At 38.7% G+C, this 24061-nt stretch overlaps 2 protein-coding genes across 4 annotated transcripts in view; one reads left to right on the plus strand and one right to left on the minus strand.

Annotated features, from left to right (window-relative positions):
• Window positions 1–1492: 1492 nt before the first annotated feature.
• LOC117422602 (dnaJ homolog subfamily C member 17-like) overlaps window positions 1493–24061 on the minus strand; it is a 72866-nt gene continuing 50297 nt past the window's right edge. The window contains exon 11 of the mRNA XM_034037793.3: window positions 1493–1959. Within this exon, the coding sequence (XP_033893684.3) occupies window positions 1837–1959 (123 nt within the window). The 3' untranslated portion in view covers window positions 1493–1836. The remainder of the gene's footprint in view (window positions 1960–24061) is intronic.
• LOC117422603 (cdc42 effector protein 3-like) lies at window positions 19958–23521 on the plus strand. 3 transcript variants are annotated; one of them, XM_034037796.3, is made up of 2 exons: window positions 19958–20185; window positions 22429–23521. In XM_034037796.3, exon 2 carries the CDS (start codon window positions 22537–22539, stop codon window positions 23155–23157), a length of 621 nt encoding a protein of 206 aa, XP_033893687.3. In that variant the 5' UTR covers window positions 19958–20185; window positions 22429–22536; the 3' UTR covers window positions 23158–23521. The 3 variants fall into 3 exon arrangements, with proteins under 3 accessions (XP_033893687.3, XP_033893685.3, XP_033893686.3); XM_034037794.3 differs by having other exon boundaries at window positions 19960–20285; XM_034037795.3 differs by lacking the exon at window positions 19958–20185 and adding an exon at window positions 20298–20479.

Below are 24061 nucleotides of genomic sequence, written 5' to 3' on the forward strand. Positions count from 1 at the left end.
AAGAATGTGATTAACAGATGGAAGTGAGTTATAATTTAGAGCACAACTGAACAATAGTTATGATTGTAGGACACGGCAGTTTTAACTGCACTGGTTTACACGAACGGAAGAAAGACGTTTTTAAAAACACAAAAATGCACACACGAAAAAAAAAATAATTTGTTCTTGGCTGAAAGATGAAAAATGTAATACACATTAGTAAAACGGCACTTCTTGACTGGGATTCAGGGACTCTACTGGAGTAAATTCAAACCACCATTTCACTTATTTCAAAATCCCAAGAAATCTTCTGACAGAGTCTAATTGAATGATAGCAGTACAGTGGGACAGTGTAAAGCAATACCACTCTCCCAGAGCTGATACAGAGAGGGTTGTAATCTGTAGTGTGAAGGATTTCCACAACTACTATAGCTGCTACAAAGAAATGAACGATTTCCCCAAGTCATAAGGAAGCACTTGTCCAGGTGGTCAATGGAGGTATAGAGTATATTGAACTGATCTAGCCAGTGGCACTTAATATGGCCACTGAAAGAGTGCATGGGAGTCTTGTTCAATGTAAACATCTGCAACATTTAGATCAATAATCTAATGTATCTACCCAAAAACAGTTCACTAAATTGGAAACTATGTATTGTTTATCAGATTAGCCACCAGTTTTGTAGAGAACTGGGCAGCTGCTCTGGAGAGGTGACTGTGGTGGGGAACACGAGCATCTTCAATACAATCAGACTGGACAATAAAACAAACAAGCAATTACTGGACACTTCCTTGTTTGCCCTTGCTAGCATTTAACACAAAGACAGTCGTTTAAGTAAATTCACCTCATTTTACATTTATTCATTTTTTTTTTTTTTTTAATTTCCTTTCTGTGTATTCCGTGTTAAAATGCTTTAAGACAACTTCAGGAGTTGATCTTCAGGTCAAGTTTCCTGTCACTGAAATAAGAAGCCCAGGCTAGATCAGCCAAATTGTCTCTCTAGAAATAAAAACCATTGCCATCTAGTGAACAGCGGAATGAAACTGCACTCTTTAGATCTGTCCACTAGATGGCACTGTTTTTTTTAAATATATAAAGACACTGGGTTATATATGCCTATTGCATGTAACTAGAACACAGCAGCAGCTCCAGAAATCAGCTAAATCGCCTTAACACATATTAAAAAACAGCATGTGATAAATTGTAATGAGAATCACTCAAAGTTATAAGGGGGCAGTAACAAAAACTTTGAGTTTTCTGTTCTTTAAGGTGTTTAATGGTTTAATGGTGCTAACTTGTCCGGACTCTACTCAATTTAACTCAAGCAGGTTTATAAGATCAATTCAATAACATTTTTCAATTGACCTAAATTGAATTATATTTCCAAGTGCATAAAGTCAAAATTCAATTGAATGCAAGGCAGGGAAAAAATAGCTTTAACACATGGATATTAAATGTATCTAATCTATAGACTTATTTTACTAAAGCAGATAATGCACACAATAATAACAATCATTAAAATATATATATTATATTGGAAATTCTGGCTTCCTGAAAATGATTTATTTAGATTCTAAAATGAATCTAGAAGTGACAAAAACATAATCACAAATAATGCATTATGAAAAGTAAACCACATCATTCATACCACTAACTAAAATAGGTTTCACAATGATACCGACAGTAAAACCTTTGTTAGCATTCCCTGAGCATTTCAGCAGGTTTTTAACCCCAAACCTACGTTTCACTTTTGTTGGATTTTTAATAATTTCTACAAAAAGAAAATAACATTTTTATAAATATAAAAAAAAGGGTTTTATTAAAATTAAAGTAGTGTGAATGCTCGGGTCCTCTTTGTGCTATGTCTGTGTGTCCTCTTCATCTTCTTTCTGCATCTCCTCAATGAGTCGCTGTCTCTCCGCCGCCTGTCTCATCCTCATCATCACCACACTCTCGTAGTCCCTGGCCATGCACACAGAGCCCTGCAGGGGGCAGTAAGGAGAAAGCGTGAGCGAAAAGCACACACAGTTCATCATGGTCAAGCTTTATACAGTCACTTCTATGAATTAATTGACCGTGTGGAAATTAGAATCAGGGATTCTGAACAGGGGGTCTGGTATTTTTTTCAGAAGCTCACAATGGTGATTGGCAGTACTAGGGGGAAAGGGAATTTGAGAAGACATCCCTATCTGTGTTGTTTGAAGTACATGACCTTGGAATTCTAACTATGAATTCCGAAGTTACAATTTTAATACAAAGAAGAAAAGATTATTAGAATACAATAAATGTGTGTTCACTTGTAGGGCAGCAGTGTGGAGTAGTGGTTAGGGCTCTGGACTCTTGACCGGAGGGTCGTGGGTTCAATCCCTGGTAGGGGACACTGCTGATGTACCCTTGAGCAAGGTACTTTACCTAGATTGCTCCAGTAAAAAAAAAAACAACTGTATAAATGGGTAATTGTATGTAAAAAATAAATTGTAAGTCGCCCTGGATAAGGGCGTCTGCTAAGAAACAAATAATAATAATAATATTCTTACATACCTATATAAAAAGGCCTAAGCAACAACTTCCATATTGTGATCCCCACCTACAGTAACAAGAATCTCCCAGGATTCCACAGTCCTTTAAATCACTGTTCTGAGCTTCTAAACAACTGTGTCCAGCACAGCACAGGATGCAGAAATGTGGCTTTCAGGTTAAAAAAATAAACAAATACCAGTGATTACATCCTGTGGTAGAGAGAGTTCTTCCCCATATGAAAAATAATTAATTCCCATCTTTTCAAAAGATATGGAATCTAATTACCCAGTTTAGACGATGGCATTGCCCTGGTCATAGCATTTCCTCCTGGATAAAGAACGCTGACCCCTCACAGCACTTCTGTTAAAGTGGTTGTAGTTAACAAAATAATTCAATTTCATGGATTTCCATTCGCTATATAGGTATCCAAAATGCAGTTTTAAAACAAAACGCATGTTTTTTTTACTATGTTACACACTTAAATTCAGCCTTACACAAGGGTCTTCAGTATGAAGTCAACACTTATTAGTACATTTATATGCAATGAAACCTGAATTAAGCAGCCATTATGGACTGAACCTCTGTGGCTGCTAAGAAGGTTATTTCATGGATCATGAAATCATGTTTTACTCTCCAAAAACTGGATTTTCCAAAAGCAGGCAAACAACATGCTTCCCTGGCCTGCCTTTTCACCCACTTTAAACCGCTTTGAACATGACTGGGATGAGTTAAGACAGAGACGTCATCATAACCATAGACCTCAACCTCAACACAGTATTCAACAAACATTTGAACAAAACCATTTCCTTTACAATGCATTTATAAGAGGAAGTAGCTTCAAATTCCGTTTTTATAGGTTTTTGTTTTAATGGTTTTCTTTTTTGGTCTCTGCTTTGGCCTGTATTCAGAAGCTGCTATTCAGTTCTTGTTTCCAGTCATAATCATGCTTAACACAAGCCAGACCAACTAAACTATGTTAGTAAACACCAGCAGGTGTACAACATAAAGACACTTTGACTTACATAGCCTGTGTTTCTGTCTATGTATGGCAATAAGAACTATTTCCATTCCGCATATCCTCTATTGCTCTAAAACTCCTACTAAACCAATTTGACTATTTTTAAGCTTAACTTCTTTATCAATATTTATTCTAAAGTTCACATCTGATGTTTCTGGCAGATGATCTTGACTCACAGCCACATCCGAGGGAGCCTGAGAAGCATAAGCTTACCATTTTTTTAAAAAAAATAAACTTAGTCGTTGCCAATTATTTTTTTATTATTTTCTCCCCAATTTGGAATAGCCAATTATTTTCAGGCTCAGCTCACTGTCACCCCTGCGCTGACTCGGGAGGGCGAAGACGAACATATGCTGTGCTCCGAAGCGTGTGCCGTCAGCCGACCGCTTTTTTTTCACACTGCGGACTCACCATGCAGCCACCCAAGAGCTACAGCGTTGGAGAACAACGCAGCTCTCTGGCAGCTTACAGGTGCCCGGCCAGATTACAGGGGTCGCTGGTGCGCGGTGAGCCAAGGACACCCTGGCCGACCTAACCCTCCCACCCCCCCGGGTGGCACTCGGCCAATTGAGCGCCGCCCTCTGGAAGCTCCCGTCCTCGGTCGGCAAAGGAATAGCCTGGTCTCGAACTTGTGACGTCCAGACTATAGAGCACATCCTGCACTCCACGTGGAGCGCCTTTACTGGATGCGCCACTCGGGAGCCCCGAAATATGCAGTTTTAAAACTGTATCAAACTCCAGTTGGGACTACTAATAATAATAATAATAATAATAATAATAATAATAATAATAATAATAATAATAATAATAATATTTTTAATTGTCAAATGAAATAGAATGAACTGTGCTTTCTGGGCTTTTTCGTCAATAGGTTTTACTCGAAGGAAGTTCTAGTAAATCAAATGCAATTGATCAAAACTGTCTAAATACACTCCATGCTTAAATCATTAAGTAGGTCAGATATCTTGGCCACAGCTAGATATACTATGTATTGTAGATGTTAAAATAGCTGGATTTAAAGTAGGATGATTTGCTCCATGCTTTGCAGATCATCGGATAGCAACGTAATCCCTATTCTAACTAATTTGACATAAGCGTACAAATCCCTCCACTTCTTTCCAAATGAAAAGCATGTGTATGGTATCTGAACTCCCAAGGAGGAGACGGCAAGTCAGAAATTGGGAACTATCACCATGTTCAGGAATGGACACAAGTAAAACATGTCCCAAAAAAATCCAAGCTCTCCAAAAAAAGTAACCGATCACAGTTCTGCTTAACTTCCCATTTGAGCTGTCAAAGATAAAAAAGCCGCAATCTCTTTGTGTTCCAGCAGGCGCTGGTGGAAGGGTCTGTGTTGCCTCAAGTTAATCTCCCTGGGTAAAGAGCTGGAGATTTAGGAATCAACAAAACACGACTGAGCTGGGGCTCAGAGTTCAAGTTCAAAACTCAACAAGCCCGCCGCAGCTTCTGGTACAGGCTGACTTGCTCCGATACTTAAGCATGCATGCCACTAAAAACTGAGTTAGTCTTTTTATATTTTTATTTAGCGTGCCCAATTATTTACCCCCCAGGTTTTCTCCCTTTTAGAATGTCCAATCATTTTTTCCCCCCTCAGAGTAGCGATTCCCCACATAGCTGCTCAAGGGAACTGAAGGTTCAGTAAGCATCCTCCAATCCCACGTCAAACCACCCCCTGATCCTTTGCCATCTTTTTTTTGTGTTTCTGGCAGAGCTTGCACGTCATACCATCCAATTCCTTGCTGTAAATTTATATTTTCTTTCCCACATAACATACCCACGATCGCAATGTTTTTTGGGTTTTTTTTTTTTTTTTACGCACTGGCCCCCGCTTGCGGTTCTTCCAATTCGCTTTCTACAAGTTGCTCTTTGTTGACTATATCACGTTGCTTTTTCATTTTCATCATCCATTTCATTCATTGTCACTATTTTTTATTAGAAAATAATCGTCATTTTAACGTTTCGGCCTCTAGTAGTGCTTAAAACTGAAAACCCGCCCCTTCAACACACTGATTGGTTAAATGTAGTGTTAAGACGTAACACAGCAACACAGCTGTCATGTGATTCCAAGTTGTTTTTTTTCAACCTCGCGTGCAAGTGATCTGGTCTGCTAGCAGCGCAGTCAATCCTTATTGTTAAAGGCACAGTAGCATCTGCAAGACGGGCAGATCGGGGTTGGGCGGTGACAGCTGAAACGACCTGGAGAGAACCCTGATTGGTAATAGAGGGATCCCTGCCCTGTCTATGCTGATCTGGAGGCCACGGGGGTGGTCTTGACTGCCTTAGGATACAGGATTGCTTTACTTAAATAAGGTCTGGAGAATGGAAGCACAAATTGGCTTTGTTGTGCAGGCGCCGCACAGGGAGTCACATATCAGAGCAGGGTGTGTTTGTATGTGTGTGTGTGTGTGTGTGGGTGTGCGTGCGTGAGCGTGCGCGGGAGTGTGGGAGGGTCAGCATCTGGAAGAGATAGAAGATTCAAAGCAAGAGTGGAGTTCAAGCCGCAAGAGTGTTGGAACAGGACTGGGAGAGCCTGGAAAAATAATATGATCTAAGATTTCAAAAGGACATTGTCATTCTCAGAACTGAAACAGACTTGAGTTGAGACTGGTGACAGTCTGAAGTATGATCCTGTGGGCGCTACAGTTGCTTGCTGTGTTGCAACACAGAACTTCCAGATTTACCACGATTGAGTGTTTTACAGTTATGGACAGAGTTTGGGTCAATTCCATTTTTTCAATTCCAATTCCATTTCTAATCTCAATTCCCTTTTAATTCAAATTCCTATTCCGATGATTTTTCAACAAAGGCTTTGTTGAGTAAACAAATACTGTATACAACTTAATGAACTTGTCAGGTAACCTGATAAAGCCTATGGCATAAACCTCAGTAAAGACTATGCCGTAAAACAGATTAGGAATTGGAATTGTGTAAAAGGAAACTGGGAATGGAATGGAATTGGAATTGAAAAAATGGAATTGACCCCACTCTGGTTATGGATGAAACACACGTGCAAACACATTGTAATATACTAGAACCAATCGTCCATTACCTAAAGATCCTTACAGCACTCGTCACGGATACTGAGATTAAAACAGTCGCTGTGAAATTATTATTTTTACTGGACAGCCCCCATAAGCAATCATGGAATGTACACTGAAACTGAAGCCAATATCTGAAAGTGTTGGTCTTCATCTTCCAAAAGTCCACAACATCAAAGTCACATTAGGTCAGGTCAAAGGGATAGATGATTAAACTGAAAGAATATTCAGAAAAGTACATTTAAATAAAATAAATAATGAGAGCTAGACAATGACAGAAGCTAAGCCTGTTCAGTTTTTAATTGTTTTTTTAAAGAATATAATTCATGTAAAAACACAATTTTGTCCTGTCAACATCAACACTTCTGAAAACGACCACAAACAAATGTAATTTTCATTATAATGGCTTTACTTTAGTACCGGACAGCAGCACATACTGTATAGGCTGTGCTAAAGTAAGAAAATAGACAGTACAATCTTATGCGTAAACAGAAGCTTCTCTCTATCCTCGTCACATCTTTGCTCTACCCTGACCTCCGCTGGAGACAATTTGAACTGCACATAGCACAAACAACTCACCAGTTTTCAGAAAATACATTTTAGGCTATGTTCTATAACCCATTGCTTTTAATGTATGATGCCTGACTTAGACTATATGTTATTTTCACTAAGCTGTGGACATTGTCTAAAGCGCTAAAAATATTTTACAGTAAAGCAACAGCGGCTGCTAAAGTCCACACAATGCATTACACTAATACACACCATTACTCTATCAGGTTACTGCTAATAACCAATTACCAAAGCAAAGAGTGCAGCGTTTTGATACAAGAGCCCAATAAATTCACATAACCCTTGACTGCCAACTACCCGTTTATAAAAAGACCTGGCCCTATCACTACAAGTCTGGAAGCTGTCTGCTCTGGTCTCAATGATCCTGTTTCCAAGCACTGGTTAATATGACCTTTCCTCTGGGGTGAGGGGATGCATGACCCTGCTCAGAAAGATTCCTCAGCCTGTCTGATATCATCGAGACTGGATCTTGGTTTGCCCCTCAGCAAAGATGACATCTTATTTTCTTAATCTGAGTGGTCAGACAGGAATGTAGCCACAACCCTCCCCAAGTTCATTTATCATGTCATCATGCTTTTCCTTCCTTTGGCACATGACCACCACGTCTACTGAGAGAGCCTATACACCACTGTTACTATTTTTAAGGTCTACAGTACATTTGACCTGCTAACCACCTCCGACCAGCATGGTGGCATGATCAATCCTACTGCCACCTTAACAGTTTATACACAGAGAATAATGTTAATCTGTAACAGCAAATTATATTGTCACCTGGTCAAAATGCATTTTTTTCTATGACCATTTGAGACAAGTAACCTCTAAATGACCCAAACGACTTCCTTTCACGTTGCTGTCTCTGGTCAGAATCATACCTGAAGGGCCATTTTCTGTGAATACTGAAGTTTTGCTTAACCACTTATATCCGGCAATAAACAGCAGAGCAAATGAGAGAGCCTCACTATGTAGGCTGAGGATAACATCCCTTTTAAAACCTATAAATATTATTAGACACTTCCAGACTTCAAGTCCAACTACCTCAGTAAGGTCAGTGAGTGAATGCCATCCATCTCAGTCATCAACACACCGTACATTTTTATACTGCTGGTTGTTTAGTCTAGTGGGTACATGACGTGTATTGCATGAAGGTTTAACAAGAACATACAGTAGCACAAGCCAAGAAAATGTGTAAGAAGTTATGGTAGTATATTTGAGGTTCATTTCCCCAGTGTGGTTCCGTTTTCAATAGGACTAAAGTCTGATTGGTATCACAGATATCAAAAGGACAAACATTTGCCATTCGACCAAGATCTCCCATCGGGTGCAAGTTCCAACCACTTCACCTAGCTACTTTATTACTCAAGTCAATGAGTACAGACTGTTGTTAGCCTACTTACAATAGTCTGAAACAACAAAATCCCAGAAATAAATGCTGGTAGAGTCGCCACTGCCTAGAACTGGTGTGTTTGTGTTACGTGATTCGCCCGCAGTAATCGATGGACAGTATAAACTCCCAGACAATAACCTGACATTCAAAATGTCCCCCAATCACCAGTACAGTAATCAAAACAAACAAGCGTGTATGCAGTTAAAAATCTTTATTAAGACACTCATTACACCAATAAAAATATTTTATTAAAAACTATGAATGTTTTGCTAAAAAAATCCCAATTTTGCTCTATATCCGGATGCTGCTCCATAGCACGCCGCAGTGTTAAAAACGCGGCACGCACGCTTACGTCATCGGTGGCTGTTTCAGGCAGAGCGTTGTGGTCGCCATGGTGACACAGCTGAGAATTCTTTTGACACCTCTGGTGTTGTCAGAGTTTCAGTTTCGGTTGCATTTGTCAGCACTCACCTCCTCAACTACAGAAAAAACAGCTTTTTTGAAGCAACGCTGCGTTGTTTGCTGACTGACAGAGTTCCAAGCATGCTTTAGCAAGTGCACAGCATCTAACAGAGAAATGCTATTTACACCGAATCTTCATGCTGATGCTCATCGCTTTTCTCTTTCCAGCCATGCTTGCTGTTGCAGTCAGTGCTGTTTTTTCAAACTGTAAACCTGACACTGCGTACAGGGATTAAATAGCCAAAGTACAGTACAGAGGTAATCGCTCAGTAACAAGGTGCAAACAACTGATTGATCGATCTGTCAGCTTTTACTACAGTAAAGTGCTGCCTTTTGTATTGCAATCTATGTGAATGGCAAGGTAACGAGGTGAAAACAGCTGATTGGTGGATTAGTACGAGCGATTACTACAGTAATAAGCAGATCCAAAAAGCTGAGCTTGCCCGAAATAGACAGTGTGCTTAACACAGTATAAACAATGCCTTTGTTATTGAAATCAATGGGAATGGCAAACGCTATTTGCCCGATATTAAAGGTATAAGTGGTGGATATTGTAAACGTTTTGTGGAATTATTTTATTAGCTATAATTGCTTCAAGACCATGTTATTTATCCCTTTTTTGCAAATAGTTTTTTTTACTAATTATACATACTTACATTACTCCACCAATAAGAATCATCTAATGCGTTTCAGATGCAGTGAATGTTCTCCATATTGTAGAATGTGCTTCTTTTCAAATTTTGTGTTGTGGTTTTGGGACTGTAATGGCAACGCCCTAACATGGATTTTTCTTTTATTCTATTGCACGCAAGTACTATACCTTGTAAAATAAAAAAAAAATTAAAAAAAATAGGGCGCAAACTCCATAGTGTACTGGTTTAAACATAGTGAGTCCAATGAGACTGCATTCCATAGTCCATGGCAGAGATACTATCATGGCAAAACAATTCTTAGAAAATAAAGTTTACAAGTTGCCCAATTTGGAGATTAAGAAGTTACGGTCCTTAAGCTTTTTCCTTTCTAGTGGAACAAACAACAGAACAAAATGCTTTGTACCCTCTCAATAAAGCACTCTGGCTTGTTTATTTACAGAAGGGTCGACTTGTAACTGAAAAAAAAGGATGTCTTTTTGATCACTGGACTCAAGTTTATGCAAGTTACTACATACAGGCTGTTCTGGACCAAGAGAAAGCGTGCGATTGGGTCACGTAGAAGCGTCTCTTTAAAGAAACACAGGAAGGCACCACTTTCCAAGACACGCTTAAAAAAAAAAAAAAACACATTACGTCATTTAAGAAGGAAGGGAGTAGCCCTTCATACACTTCTATTTGGAAATTGTGGATAAACCTTAATTTTCACAAGGGCCCAGAATGATCACAAATATAGGTACACTACAAGAAAGTAATGTTTAATATTTAAAAAAACAACATTGTTACCAGGAGCGTGGAGAATAAGCTGGGATCGCCTCCTGAAAATAATTTTAAATCATTTGAAATTAAAACGTTTATTCACAATACATTTTGAACGTCCTCATGCTTCGAAAATGATTCAGTTCAGAACATGCTCTGCAATCTGTCTTTCATGTTTCAACAATAAGCAGTTCAACATCCACAGACTGCTCTCTGCATGATCTGCTCGTTTCAATTCACGGATATTATCCACATTATCTAAAAGAAACCACGACTTCCAGGACTCTCTACATTTTTAAGCATAAAGGCACCTGAAACATGGAGCAAAAAGGTAAATTCAGGTTTTAAATATAAAGAAAGGAAAAATCTTTAGAGCCCTCTCGATAAAGCCTCTTGTCAGGCAGATGATCTTAACTTCCATTAGCACTCACACCTTTGGCTCGGGACGCATTATTGACGTTACAGCCTCCATTATTGCAATATCAACTGGGTTTCTACTAAACTGAAAGAAATCTCGGTTTGCAAGTCATGCTTTCAGTTAGTGTTGCACTTGCTTGGTCACCTGGAAGGTGAAATTGTTCCCACGCCTAATGACCCAGGAAGTGCAAGTGTAAGTGTAACAGACAACCTGAATAAAAAAGAATAGAAAAGGAGTACTTTCTTTAACCTAAAGTAGTACCAGGTATCATTTTTTAAACAGAAAATACATGTCTGCTATAACTGAACATGTTAAACTAATGAAGCTAACAGAAGTGAAAAACAGGTCAGGTTTATGGAATGATTTAGTTAGTTGGCTGCACCTCATTAATTTGTTAAACTCATACGAGTCAGTAGTTGCACAGCGAAGGATGGTAACTAACTGTGCTCCGTACCCAGTAAACATGAGTACATTCCAGACTGTGTGGAGAATGAAGGGGAGTGACTCTTCATCACAGGGTTATTACTATTATTATTATTATTTATTTCTTAGCAGACGCCCTTATCCAGGGCGACTTACAATTGTTACAAGATATCACATTATTTTACATACAATTACCCATTTATACAGTTGTTTTTTTTTACTGGAGCAATCTAGGTAAAGTACCTTGCTCAAGGTTACAACAGCAGTGCCCCCACCGGGGATTGAACCCACAACCCTCCGGTCAAGAGTCCAGAGCCCTAACCACTACTCCACACTGCTATTTTTTATATGATATATGATAAAGAATGATACTGCGTGTGAATGAAAGCCCCAGTCCATTTACTTAGGAACAGCTGATTACTCTTGAAAGCGTCACCCCCAGACCACATTCAACAGCTCTCTGATTTATATGGAGGGGGGGGGAGAGTGCTTGTATTGGTACAAACTGGAATTAGATCAACAGAACATCTTGAAATCTGGGTATTGGAAATCCAGATGTTGGCTCGCAGCTGGTCTCTTAAACCTGGAGCAGGCAGTTGAACTCTGGCCACTGCAGGGTCCACTCTAATGTAGCCAGGGCTCCAGTTTTGGATGATGGATGGGCTGCAGTTTCACTATTGAGCGTGGGCTTCCTCCTTTCTTACAGACATACAGATCTCATGAGTTTTAATATCCTGTTCAACAGAGCAAGCTTTAGTTTCATTGCTCGCTTGAGTTTCTCTACCTCCTCTCGAGGGAGCCTGCTGAGATTATAAATATGTTGCAACAAGAATGCAAATACCACACAAATGGATCACCTACTGCATTTATCATTTATATGTAGAACGACTAAAAACTAAGCAAAGTTTGTTGAAAACTTTTGTGAAATAATTTGACTAGTTAATTTGAGTTTTTCTTGTCTGCATGTATTAGCAGTTAGATTGAACCTCACACTAGCCCTGAATCCAGTCCTGGGTTGTGGAACTTCCCTTATTTAGTCATTTCAAAAGTATACCCAGATGCTGGGATTTTGACCAATCAGGCCCAGGGTAAATCTGTTCTGAACTTATAACACATCATGAGTAAGTCCCCTGTGGTTTTACTAATAGGAGCTGTTCATGCAACTATAAGGAGTGACCAATTTATTTAACAACGAACTCATGGCTCCCCATCATTTAAATAATATACGTAATTGAAAGTCATTGTGAAACCTAGACTGGATGCAGGATGAGTGAAAACTTCAAGCCCTGTTTTAGGTACAGCAATGTATCTTCAAGGATGGAACTAATGAGAATTTTTTTGTAAAATGTGCAGTTTGGTTGTAGGGGCCATCTGTCATGAAAACTGGGTGTGGCGGTGACTTGGGCACAATAATGTAAATGTGTGTTGCATAGATGAAGCACCCACTTTAGTAGCCATTGTTCGAGAGCTGTGTGTTCTGGGGTGCGGTGGAATGTCAATTTGACTGCTGGTCAACTGAATGCAACACTGCCTGGAGTGTGAACTTTATTTCTCCATCCCCGCACGCACGCACGCACGCACACGCACGCATACACATAACTATATAGTTCCACATGCTAGTGAAGTGTTAACACATTGCTTCTATTGTTGTAAGCACAGAAAACCGCTTTTACAATAATCCAAAGAGCAACATTCTATACTTACCGAAGAATGCTGGTAACACTTTCAAATAAGTGCCTCTCATGATGAATTAACATGCCGTGTAGATTAAATATGAATTAGTGTGGACCATTCAATATACTTAGGAATGCCATGTGCTTGGTAATTTAACATCATATTATAGAGGCACTTCTTTTAAAACGTGTCAAAATGCTTGTATTGTGAGATCATGACAATACCATATGCTATTAACTTATTTATTTATTTATTTTTTGCACCTGTAAAAAGCAAATACGTAGGTTTACAAATAGATTTAAAAATAACCAAGGGGCAGCATCTCCTTTCTGGAATTATCACTCATAACTATAATTCATAAATATAAATAAATAAATAACCAGAACAAAAAATAACTGTAATGCTTAATATTCTACTACTATAAAAACTGTAGTATTACATGGGAGGAATAAAAATAAATACATTTTACAAATGTTTCATAAGAACTGCCATGCACAAATTAATTGAAAGGGATACTGACATTAACAGCTAAAAAGGTCCCTATGTTGTAGCTTTGAGCAGCTCATGCATGCACGTGTCAATACACTGAAGGTTAGTCACTTTGAGATTTTGTTAAGGGACATCAAATGTCATTACATTTATGCGAGTGATTTCCAAAAAATATCCTTTCATGAGGCTAACCAAATACCAGCAAGATTTCATGCGTGAGAAGGTGACCAGGACTTCGATTCTGAAGAACAAGTGCCAAGAAATGTCAATTCTAATTTTCATCACATCTGTTTCTGTCTGCATTGCCTGCAGTCCCAAAAGCCACAAATGTGGCCGTGCAACTTTTTTCTACATATAAAAAAATATATATGGATACATGTATATACAGTTGAGTTGAACAACATTTTCAGTTGATTACTGGCTGACTCCCACTTTCTCCAAGCGCCTCTCTCATTCACACACCTGGAAATGCTCTCTTGCACATTAGAGCAGAGGATGAATGAATGTAATTAATACAATTGCAGGAATTATTACCACTATGATACACTGAATGTAAGCGTGCCCAAGACAGGGCGGGCCTATCTTTTGAGGTTGTTCATCTATTGTCTGGACAGATTTGGCAGGATAATTGATCCCATTCATTCCATGTGTACATTGGTAAATGTTCCCTAAAGAACAGGGTACAACAAATGAAAGCAATGGATACATTGTGAATTTGCATGAGCACAGCACGAAACACGGAGTCTATTGTAAAAGCAAACCACTGACATCTAAAACTGTGGTTTACAACTTTGAAAGGCTGGCTTCAAAGGAATGACAGCTTGTAATCCATGGAGGGTGGATGGAAGCTCAAAAGAGAATAGACTTGCTTGGAAGGATCAATTTACCTCCAAGTCTACAATAAAGAATCACAACAGTGGCTTCAAATAAAAAGTATCAGAAAAAGGAATGAGCTGTGTTGCGTTTACAAAAAAAAAGAGCAAAACTGAAAGTTTAGGACAGGGGTACTCAATAGGCAGACCGTGGTCCGAATCCAGACCGCAAGTACATTTTGACCGGACTGCCAAGTCATATGCCAATCTATGTTATACTTGCATTCACACTGGAAATTTTTCAGACAGCACAGTTCTCATGAGAGTGTGATGTGCGAGGGTACAGCAGGTGTCACTGTCATAGTAAGAAGCAGATACTAAGTGCAAGCTATGAATTAAACAAAATGTGCAGTATTAGCAGCTCAAATGAAGTGAAACTCAGTGCGTTGGCTTTTGTGGCGTCAACATATCCCTTCTCTATGACTAAATAAAACAACTGTCATTAGTAATTTTTTTGAAGATACTATTTCATACCTTATGGTACGAGTTCAGAAAATCACACTTCACAAAGACCAAAAAAACAATGACAAGTACTGGTGCTACAAAGCCCAGGTAAAACAACATAATGCTCTCTTTAAAAACACATACAAGTCAACGCGTACTTGTGTTACTGTTGGTACTCCTGACTCAGGGAAAGCACACAATATCATACAGTACTGTACTACTCATGTGTATGAAACTTCACTTTGCAAGCAATGGTAGCGCAACGGACAGAACCCGGCCACGACAGATATCGCATCATTCCACCATCCATCAAAATGTGCTATGTGTGCAAAAAACTTAGCAATGAGTATGCCGATTGTATTGGCGATTCAAATTGTCAAATTCTGCAATCCAAGTCAGGCTTACAACACATGCAAAGTGTTTCCTGTCTCAAGTATCTGCAGATCACACGTGTGTGGATATTCGTTCTCCAAGACAAACGTTATTAATATTAATATCAGCGTTCTGTTCTGACTGATGCAGATATTTGCGTCTCTGTATTGCGTTTGCTGAGCTCACCTGTAACTCAAGGCCCTTGAAGACCTGCCACTTCTCCCACTTACTGCGAGTATTAGCTGATTTATAAATGCACTGAATGTAAAATTACTGTATGTTCATATTATTTGTAAGGTGTTTTTATTTTTAATTCACTTGAAAGAGAAAGCACAGTAATTTTTCAGTTCAGTTTTTTTCGCTACAATTTGTTTTTGCGATGGAGAAACACAATATTTGGCTCTGCTAACACAGACACATAAGAATACAATAGTTATACAATTCAGTGGTTATGGCAGGGAAATAATTCCTGCAGTAACAAATCAGTTAAGAAGGCAGACTGGTAAAAATAAGACAGAGTTTTGATTCCCCCAAAAACTCCTTTAACCCTAGTGAAGAACTTGTGTAAAACTGTACTGGTGTAACTCTGTGTTTGTTTGTCGGTGTGGGGATGGGAGTGAAAATGTGCTCCGGACCTTGACCTTGCTGCAACCAAGAATATTGGACCTTCACTAAAATAACTGAGTACGGCTGGTATAGGAAAACTCCTGCACAGCTTCTAGATACGATATGAGAAATGCAAAAAGAGATCCAGAATTTCAGAGTGCCACAGACATCAAACAAAACCATAAAACATTTTTTTCCAATACCACAACTGCAAAATAATAATAAATAAAGATCTGAAATGTCTAAGGGCAGAAGGAGTAGAGGCAGATACAGTAGTAATGAATGAATGCTATATACAGGCTTTCACTAGTAATGATGCCAATGACAAACCCTGGTCACCGACAGTCCACAGGTCATGTTAGATGCATTTAGTAGAAATCAAACAGAAGTACTAAGGATGGCATCTATCTAAGAGTGCTTAAAGAAACAAGCAGATTGCAAATGTGGTACTGATAGGAAATTAGACCCATAAGCCTTACCGTCATAACTAATAATAAGGGGTAAACTATATTGTATTGTAAAGTCACATTATAGCAGACAGCCAACATGGGGTCATAATAGGTTGACCAACCAGGCAGTGTGGAGTGGCAATTACAAATGCAAACAGAAGGCTATATAGTCAAAATTGTACAAAATCAAGGGAACATCTACTGGTACCCATAAGCACTGCTGAGACTGCACTTAGAGTACTGCATTCAGTATTAGTCCCTGCATTACAAAAATGACATTGCAGGAACTAGGAGATTTTAAGTTCTAGTTAAATTCTTAAAGGTTTCAACAAAGTTAACCACAGTTACTATTTGAAATGTAGTACAGAGACCATGATTTGAGGACATACAGAGTAGAGGGTAGGAGACATGTAGAGTGGTGAGTGTATGGAATGGGATCAAGCCACCTTGCTGCATTGGAGTCTCAGATCCTTTAGGAGCTGACAAGACAGGCAGTCAGGCAGCCAGTCAGCCTACATAACCATTGTTCAGTTTGTGGAGCTTCAATATGAAGTCTCTTATACGATTTATGATGCGTCAAGAAAGGCCGAAAAATGTTACCAAAGCATCTGGGTACCGTTTCATTTCTAATTTAACTTAGGGGCCAAATTCTCGGTGAAACCTTCTGTGGGTTTTTTTCTCCCCTGAGTGTGTCAGTAGTTCAGTTGATGATATTTGGAAAAACTTCTGTTTCACGACAACAAAAGAAAATATGCAGTTTTCAGAACAATAATATCAAAACATACCGCAAACCAGGGACTGCTTGAAACTGGTAGAGATCAGATGAAAAAATGCACCCTTTTATGTGAACCAAAGCCAAGTCATAAATCTACCAACTGGATGACATATTGAAAAAATTAGATAGTAACCAAATTTTTGCATCCTGGCTAAAGAGAATGCCTTTAGTGGTATCCCAAAAGAAAATATTCCATTGTTTTAGGTTCTATCGAATAGTGTAACAAAACCATGGTCTTTAATTGCTAACTCATTGAAAAATATATACACTTAAAAAACTCGCTGAGTTGTCTGGACAGTGTTAAGTAAATATTATCATTAGGAAGCTATTTCATTTGATTGAATAATTACATCTCTCAGAAACAAGTCTCTCACTTATTTAATTTTTTAAAATATTTTTACCAGAATAGCCATATTGACATTAATTACCTTGTTATTACTCAAGCAAAAGGCCAGGCCTGCAGCTTGCGAACACCAGATGCCTGGCCAGTAGGGTAGCACAATAAAGAGAAACAGTCCCTGATGGTTTTGCTTAACCCGCAGAAGCATCACTGTCAACTCTGCACAGCCAGGACACAATCCTGCTCTCCCCTGACTGTATGACTCACTCTCACACCACGTGACAGGTGAGCCACTCAGGGCCCTACACTGGATCATTAATTGTGTTCAACCTTCAGCAGGTTGACTAGCTTAGTCAAGATACCTGTCCATGCCCAATGACTGCACTTGTACATTCTACACACAGTTCAACCAATATATTGTTAAAACGACATCTCATACTAAATGCACTGTGCCAAGCTAATCCACCCTAAAAGATTGTAAGGATGTATTATGGACAGATAACAGACCAAAAAGACTAGTCATTACAGAGTTACAAAACCTCAGGATTGTCTACAATGCTACAGCACTGCTTGACTGCAGCATCAGCAAACTAGCAGATCTGCTACAGACTTGACCACCTGCCATACCATGCATGATTATTATTTGAATTTGTAAGTAACGGAAGCTGCAGTAAGCTGAGGCTCTTCGAAGGTACACTGACAAACACTGTGGGTTGTAAAGTATTCCAGTCTGTTTTTTCAGCTGAAACTGACATCTGGAAGTCTATCTAATTGGGAGCTCATGGAAGATATGATAACCCCAAACTCTGCAAAATGATTTCAAAGCTACCAAGAACGGTTATTATTTTTTTTACTATTCTGTCTTTCTTTGTCTCCTTTTACAGATAACAAACTTTGAAATTGGCAGACAGGATAAACAATTTCAACTTTTCATGCTCCTTCAGGTGTTCAACGTGTTTTACGCAAGTCACAGCACAATCACGTACTGGCTGCACTGTGCTACTGTGCTCTGTTCATCATTGAAAATACTGTATCCCAATTAAACAAAGTGACATCCCAATTAAATGACACAAACAGCACTGAGAAGAACTCTCCAAGAGTTGTATCCCATTTAAGCAGAAATCCCGATTATCAGGATCTCGACTGGGCGGCGCTGACTGTACTGTAAGAAAATGAATAAATTCAATGACAAACGTGTCAGTCAGAAGTCTTTTTCAAGGTCTTCAAAATATCCGCCTCCATTAAATTGGTGAGAAAGAACTATTTATAGCACATGACAAACAACTTTAGAGCCTGCGGGCAATGCAGGCCTCGTCTTTACAAATAAAGACATTATCAAAAGGTAGACTGTGACTGTTTCTTTGCTGTAGGCGTATTCAACTTCCTTATGTATGCAATACTGAGCCTAACACAGCACAAGGATAAAGAGTACAAGAGCACTACTCGAGACTAACAAAGGGTCGACAACATAACAAACCCTAAATGTATTACTGTACACGATCATGAGTTCATATATATTTTTAAAGTCAAGCACCATTAAATAACACAGCATTATTACATAGAAATGACCCGTTCATCTTTAGATGCTGTAATCAGTCTCTGAATTGCCTGCCGCCACTGTTAAATAAATAGAGAAACATTTACTGGGTTACAGGTCAACTACACAGTAACTCAATCTAAATCTATCACCCCCAGCCATCAGTGCCCCCTGCAACTCTCCGTGGGAATGTTATTATGCAATACAGAAAAGTGTTTAACATGTGTCTAGCACATACTGTTACAATATACTACTAATTCTGCATGTACAGCAGTGGCAGGAAGCTATTTGTACACACTGTGACATAGAATCAGGAATGTTTTACAAAACTGGACAATCTGCATTAAGATATTGCTTAACCATAACATATTACTTCAGCAGGCCTGAGGGTGCTAACTGGGTTGGATAGTTTTGCTGTGCTAATCCCTATACTTTGGCTCGTAATTAGTCAAATATAGGACTAAACTGAATTGAATACATAGGTTTTGTTTTTTTTATTGAGATTTCCCTGGGCTACATCAAGCCTGGGCTGGGCTTTTCAGTAACACTGTATACGGCCTGTTTTATATATTATTTTGCAAGATTAAAACTTTTGCTAGCAGTAAGTACTTGCATAGCATCCGTAATTATTAAAAACTCAATAGTGCTGAATTTACAAATAGTAAAAGAAACTTCAATGACAAACATTTCAAATAGAAGTCTTACTAATCCTAAATACTTACCTAACACACTTAGCCCCACCTACCCCCACCCCAAAACAAAAGCATGACAAATGCAGGGGTGTCTACAAAAATCCAAGGAAGATTGTTTTAATCTAGTTGTGTCTACTTCCTTTGTGAGAATGCACAGCAGTGTGTGTGTGTGTGTGTGTGCGTGCGTTTGTAAATAAGCAAGTACTGTGCCTGGGCTTGTCAATGATACCTTGGAATAGATAAACAATGAGAGAGAACATTTGCAATCATGACTCTCTATGATCATCCCACAGTTTCAGTAGAAGCCACTCACACAAAATGCACCATTCCTAGTACATGAAAAAAAGTAAAAAAAGAAAGAAGTGGGCATGGAAAGCAGCTGCCCTTGTGATGCATTAATCTCTGAGCCGTATAGTCCTTCCTTGAAAAATCTCACAAAAGAATGCCTCCACTCCTTGTTAGCTGGCTCTGGGGCATGTGACTTGGCCACAATCCCCTTCCGCCTATGAAAAGCAAACAGAAAAACAAACCTGCTTTTCACTTTTGTACTTGTGTACACCTAGGCGGTACGTTAGGTAAAGGAGGTAGAAGAAGTTTTCACAGGAAACAATACAGATGGCTGGCTAAATAGAAGTTCAATTGGACAATAACTGCTATTGAGCAAAACAAACTTAAAACACAGTGATGAGGAAAAGGTGAGGGGAGAAAGGGAGGTTAGAGAACCATAAATGACACATAGGAATGCACAGGGTTTTCAGTTTGGACGGCCTTTTTTGTTTGTTTTATCCTGCTCAGGTACGTTAATCTATTTTCATAACTTGTTTAGAATTATCACCACTTTGTACAGACGCAGAACCCTGAGAGTTGCTTTCCTTGACTTTCTGGCTTGTTGTGTGGTTAAAACATGCCTGGTCACATCTCTCTATTTAGGGATGTGTAATGTAATTGTGAGGGAGAGACAGGCACGCATTCCAGATAGCTTTTGTCAGGTAAGTTTCTAAGAATCGTTTGAATTTAAAATCATAAAAAAATGTACATTATATAATTGCTGCATGCACTATATTGCACAATATATTGGAAATTACAGTTACTCTTGTTGTGTGTTACTACTGTTGTTAGAGTAACCAAGTAATGGAGTAATGGGCCTTTCCAGACCACGTACAGTTTTTGTTCCAACCATGTTTTTCATTGTTTAACTGAACCATATAAACCAGCAGGTAAATCTCCCATTATACCTAAACCTGGAGTTGAATAGCACTTTAAGATTGGACAGGCCATCCCTAAACTAATAATTCACTTTTTTCATAAAATGTGTTTTTTTTACTTTCCAAAACAATATGTTTACTAAATGTATAGAATATACAGAAAACTATGGAACATTCTTTAAAATACATTTTTAATAATTGCTCACAGGGACATTTAAGGAATACGTAAAGGGAATTTTGGAAAAATAAATGTGTTCTGCATTTAGTTGTTTCTCCATTATGTACTCTATTAATACATTACACGTTTGTAAGGTTAAATGCAGTTTCTTAATTAAAAAAAAAAAAAAAAAGTTTGTCTGTTGTAGGGTTTGTTATTTGGTTAAGACAAGATGTCGCTAAGCCTAAAAGAACAATTTTAATTGTGTAATTTTTTAGAACCAGCTACTAGGATATAACAGTTTTTAGACTTTGTTAGTACTATTGCCTAGTTTGTTAAAATAACTTATTTAATAGCATGTGCTGGTATTGAAAAATTAAGGAAGTTTTACTCACTGAAAAGTAAAACTTAAACAGAACCTTAAATAAAGTAGGATTAACAATTTGGAGAAGTGACCAGCTGTTAACACATGGGCTGAAAGCTGATTCATGGGATATTATATGCACCAAAGTTAGTTTTTATTATTATTATTATTATTATTATTATTATTATTATTATTATTATTAATTTATTTCTTAGCAGACGCCCTTATCCAGGGCGACTTACAATCGTAAGCAAATACATTAAGTGTTACAATAAGAGTAATACAATAAGAGCAAGAAATACAATAACTTGTACTAACAACTTTTTCTACGTTGTTAGTCACGGTTTGTTTGTTTGCTTTCTGTCGCTTCTCTAAAGCCTTTTTAACTGAAATTCACAACATGTGGTTCATTTGTAAATCCTAGGTAGTCCCAGGAAATTCACCAAAACAGGCTACATTTCCACACCCCCAAACTAGTAACGTTCTTCTCATCGGCTATATAGTATGTTTCTGTATTTGTACCTGTGATTATTGCTTGGTTATTTAGAATAAATAGAGTGAACATGTTAATGTGTGTAGTTGTTTGTTACTTTTTAATGCAATTGTAATTACTGAAGCATAATTGTAACTAACTGGAATTGAACAAAACCGCATTGTAATTGCAACTGTAACTACAACTGACCCCAGGTCGGCTGCACAGCATCTCAGCAGACTAGCTTTTAACACAAAACAAGCGTTGCTATTTATCCCTTTGTGAAATATTTATGAAGCTAAAATGTAGCAAATTGCAGACATGTAATGGCTATGCTGTCAATGTCGCCTAAAAAGAACAATTGTAGCTGTAGCAAAGATTATTATTTTTGTGAGACTTCTAATTAAAAGTAATCTCAACAATCAAATTCCTTTACATGTTGGCTCCCACAGCATTCAAATAGGCACAGGACGAAAAGCCTAAAAAACCCTGTAACCATGTGTTGTCATTTCTCTATTGATCAATCTCTATTTAACCAATCGGTTCATGCAGCACTAACAATATATCATCATAGATAGACTTAGACCTTCCGCCACACATGCAACTTTTAAAAGGTTGGTTCCTTCAGGACCTGTATGAAGGCTTCATTGGTTCAATTAGAACATAGTCCTGGACTGGAATAACCCTTTTCAGAATAGAAGTTGTAAAACGAATAACGGGTTACTTCTGTTTTATTACAGTTCTGCCTCCAGAAAAGAATATCCAGGACTAGCAGCTTTAACCAAAACTTTTAGTGATCTGTTCACGCTGCAAAAAATCACGCAAAAGCTGTAAGATACAAGCAGAAGATGCCGAGAAAGTCCTCGTTGTTCATGAGATCCTCGGCTGCCAAAAGGGTCAGAAAGCAGAAGATGAAGGAGGTGCTACATGCAGACATGATCAGCATGCCGCTGGGGGATTTCAGGCACCTGTCCCACATTGGGAGGGATGAAGACCCATTTGGGGACCTCTCCTTCCTGCAGGGGGGTCACGGACTCCTGAAGAGTTCCCAGAGCGAGTACAACCTCCTCATGGCCTGCAACCCCCCTCCCAAACCCCCCCGGATCCACACCGACGGGCTGGAATCCCCACACAGCGGCCAGCAGACAGAGCTGTCATTCCGCACAAAGAAATTCTCTGCCTCCATGCCAATGCTGGACAATCTGGACTCGGAGGAGTCCTGGCAGGAGGATGCCGAGGACCAGGAGGAGAGCAGTGGACCAGCACTGACTGACAAGGCAACAAAGCAGGAATCCAGCTTGGAGAAAGACACTAAGCGCAAGAGTCCTCACACCTCTGAGCCAGATCTCCATCCCTATCCAGCATTCCTGGATCTGGGACCTTCCATCTTGGATGACGTTCTTCAAGTTATGAACAAACATGAATGTAAATATTTGCTTCCATCTGATTGTGGGGGAAATCTGAACTAAAGTTCTCCTGTTTCTGTTATCTGGGGTCAGCCTACTGAAGATTTGTACAGTAAGGTCAAGTGAAGCGGTGTTGGTATTGACCGTGGATACAGTGGAGGAAGTGGTGTCTAAGTGGTGCAGCCATTATTGTACCCCTTTATAATTTAGCACAATGTATGCTGAAACCACTGAACCATTCTCTTAGGCACTCGTTTAATAAAGTGCTTCAAGATTCTTTTGTGAATGGAAGAAATCTGATATCAAATAAAAAGCTATCATCGTATAAAGAAAACATGTGCAAGCCTTCTTTAAATTTAGACACATAACTGGAGGTCTTGATGTGCTCTTTCTGTCTATATTCTTTCCAATAAATTTTAGGAATGTTTGTTTTACTGTTGAGTGAAAGTCTTACAGCGGAGGGTTGAGCAGCACAAACTGCCTCATCGGGTAAGCAGGTTCTGTCACACAAGAGATTCCACTAATCAATAGAGAATATCAGCACTTTTCACTTCCTGTTTTTAGTTCTGAGTGAAGTGCTTAGTAATTTCAGACTGTATAAGTAATGTGCCAAACTAGGTGTGGTACTAAAAAAAAAAAAAAAAAAGGTAATACTGTAAGTGCTAAAAGTGTGTACTACCCACACAGACATAGAAAGGTATAGTACAAATACACGCACAAAAAGCAATCTGATCTAATCCAAAAACGGCATCAAAATGATTATATATGCCTATTAGCTGCCCCCAAAGAAACACACTACTTCTAAACAAATATTTGTACAAAAAAATTAAAAAAAAGAAAGAAAAAAAGGATCACATATTTAGATCCTTTAGTGATACTTTTCCATTTCTAGAAATCTAAACCACTTCTATGACAGAGAAGCACACCCTGTTATAACAATGTGTTATATTACTTCAGTCATCCTGTT

This window comes from Acipenser ruthenus, chromosome 15 (genome assembly GCF_902713425.1).
Source record: "Acipenser ruthenus chromosome 15, fAciRut3.2 maternal haplotype, whole genome shotgun sequence".
In the NCBI taxonomy this organism is placed as follows: Eukaryota; Metazoa; Chordata; class Actinopteri; order Acipenseriformes; family Acipenseridae; genus Acipenser; species Acipenser ruthenus.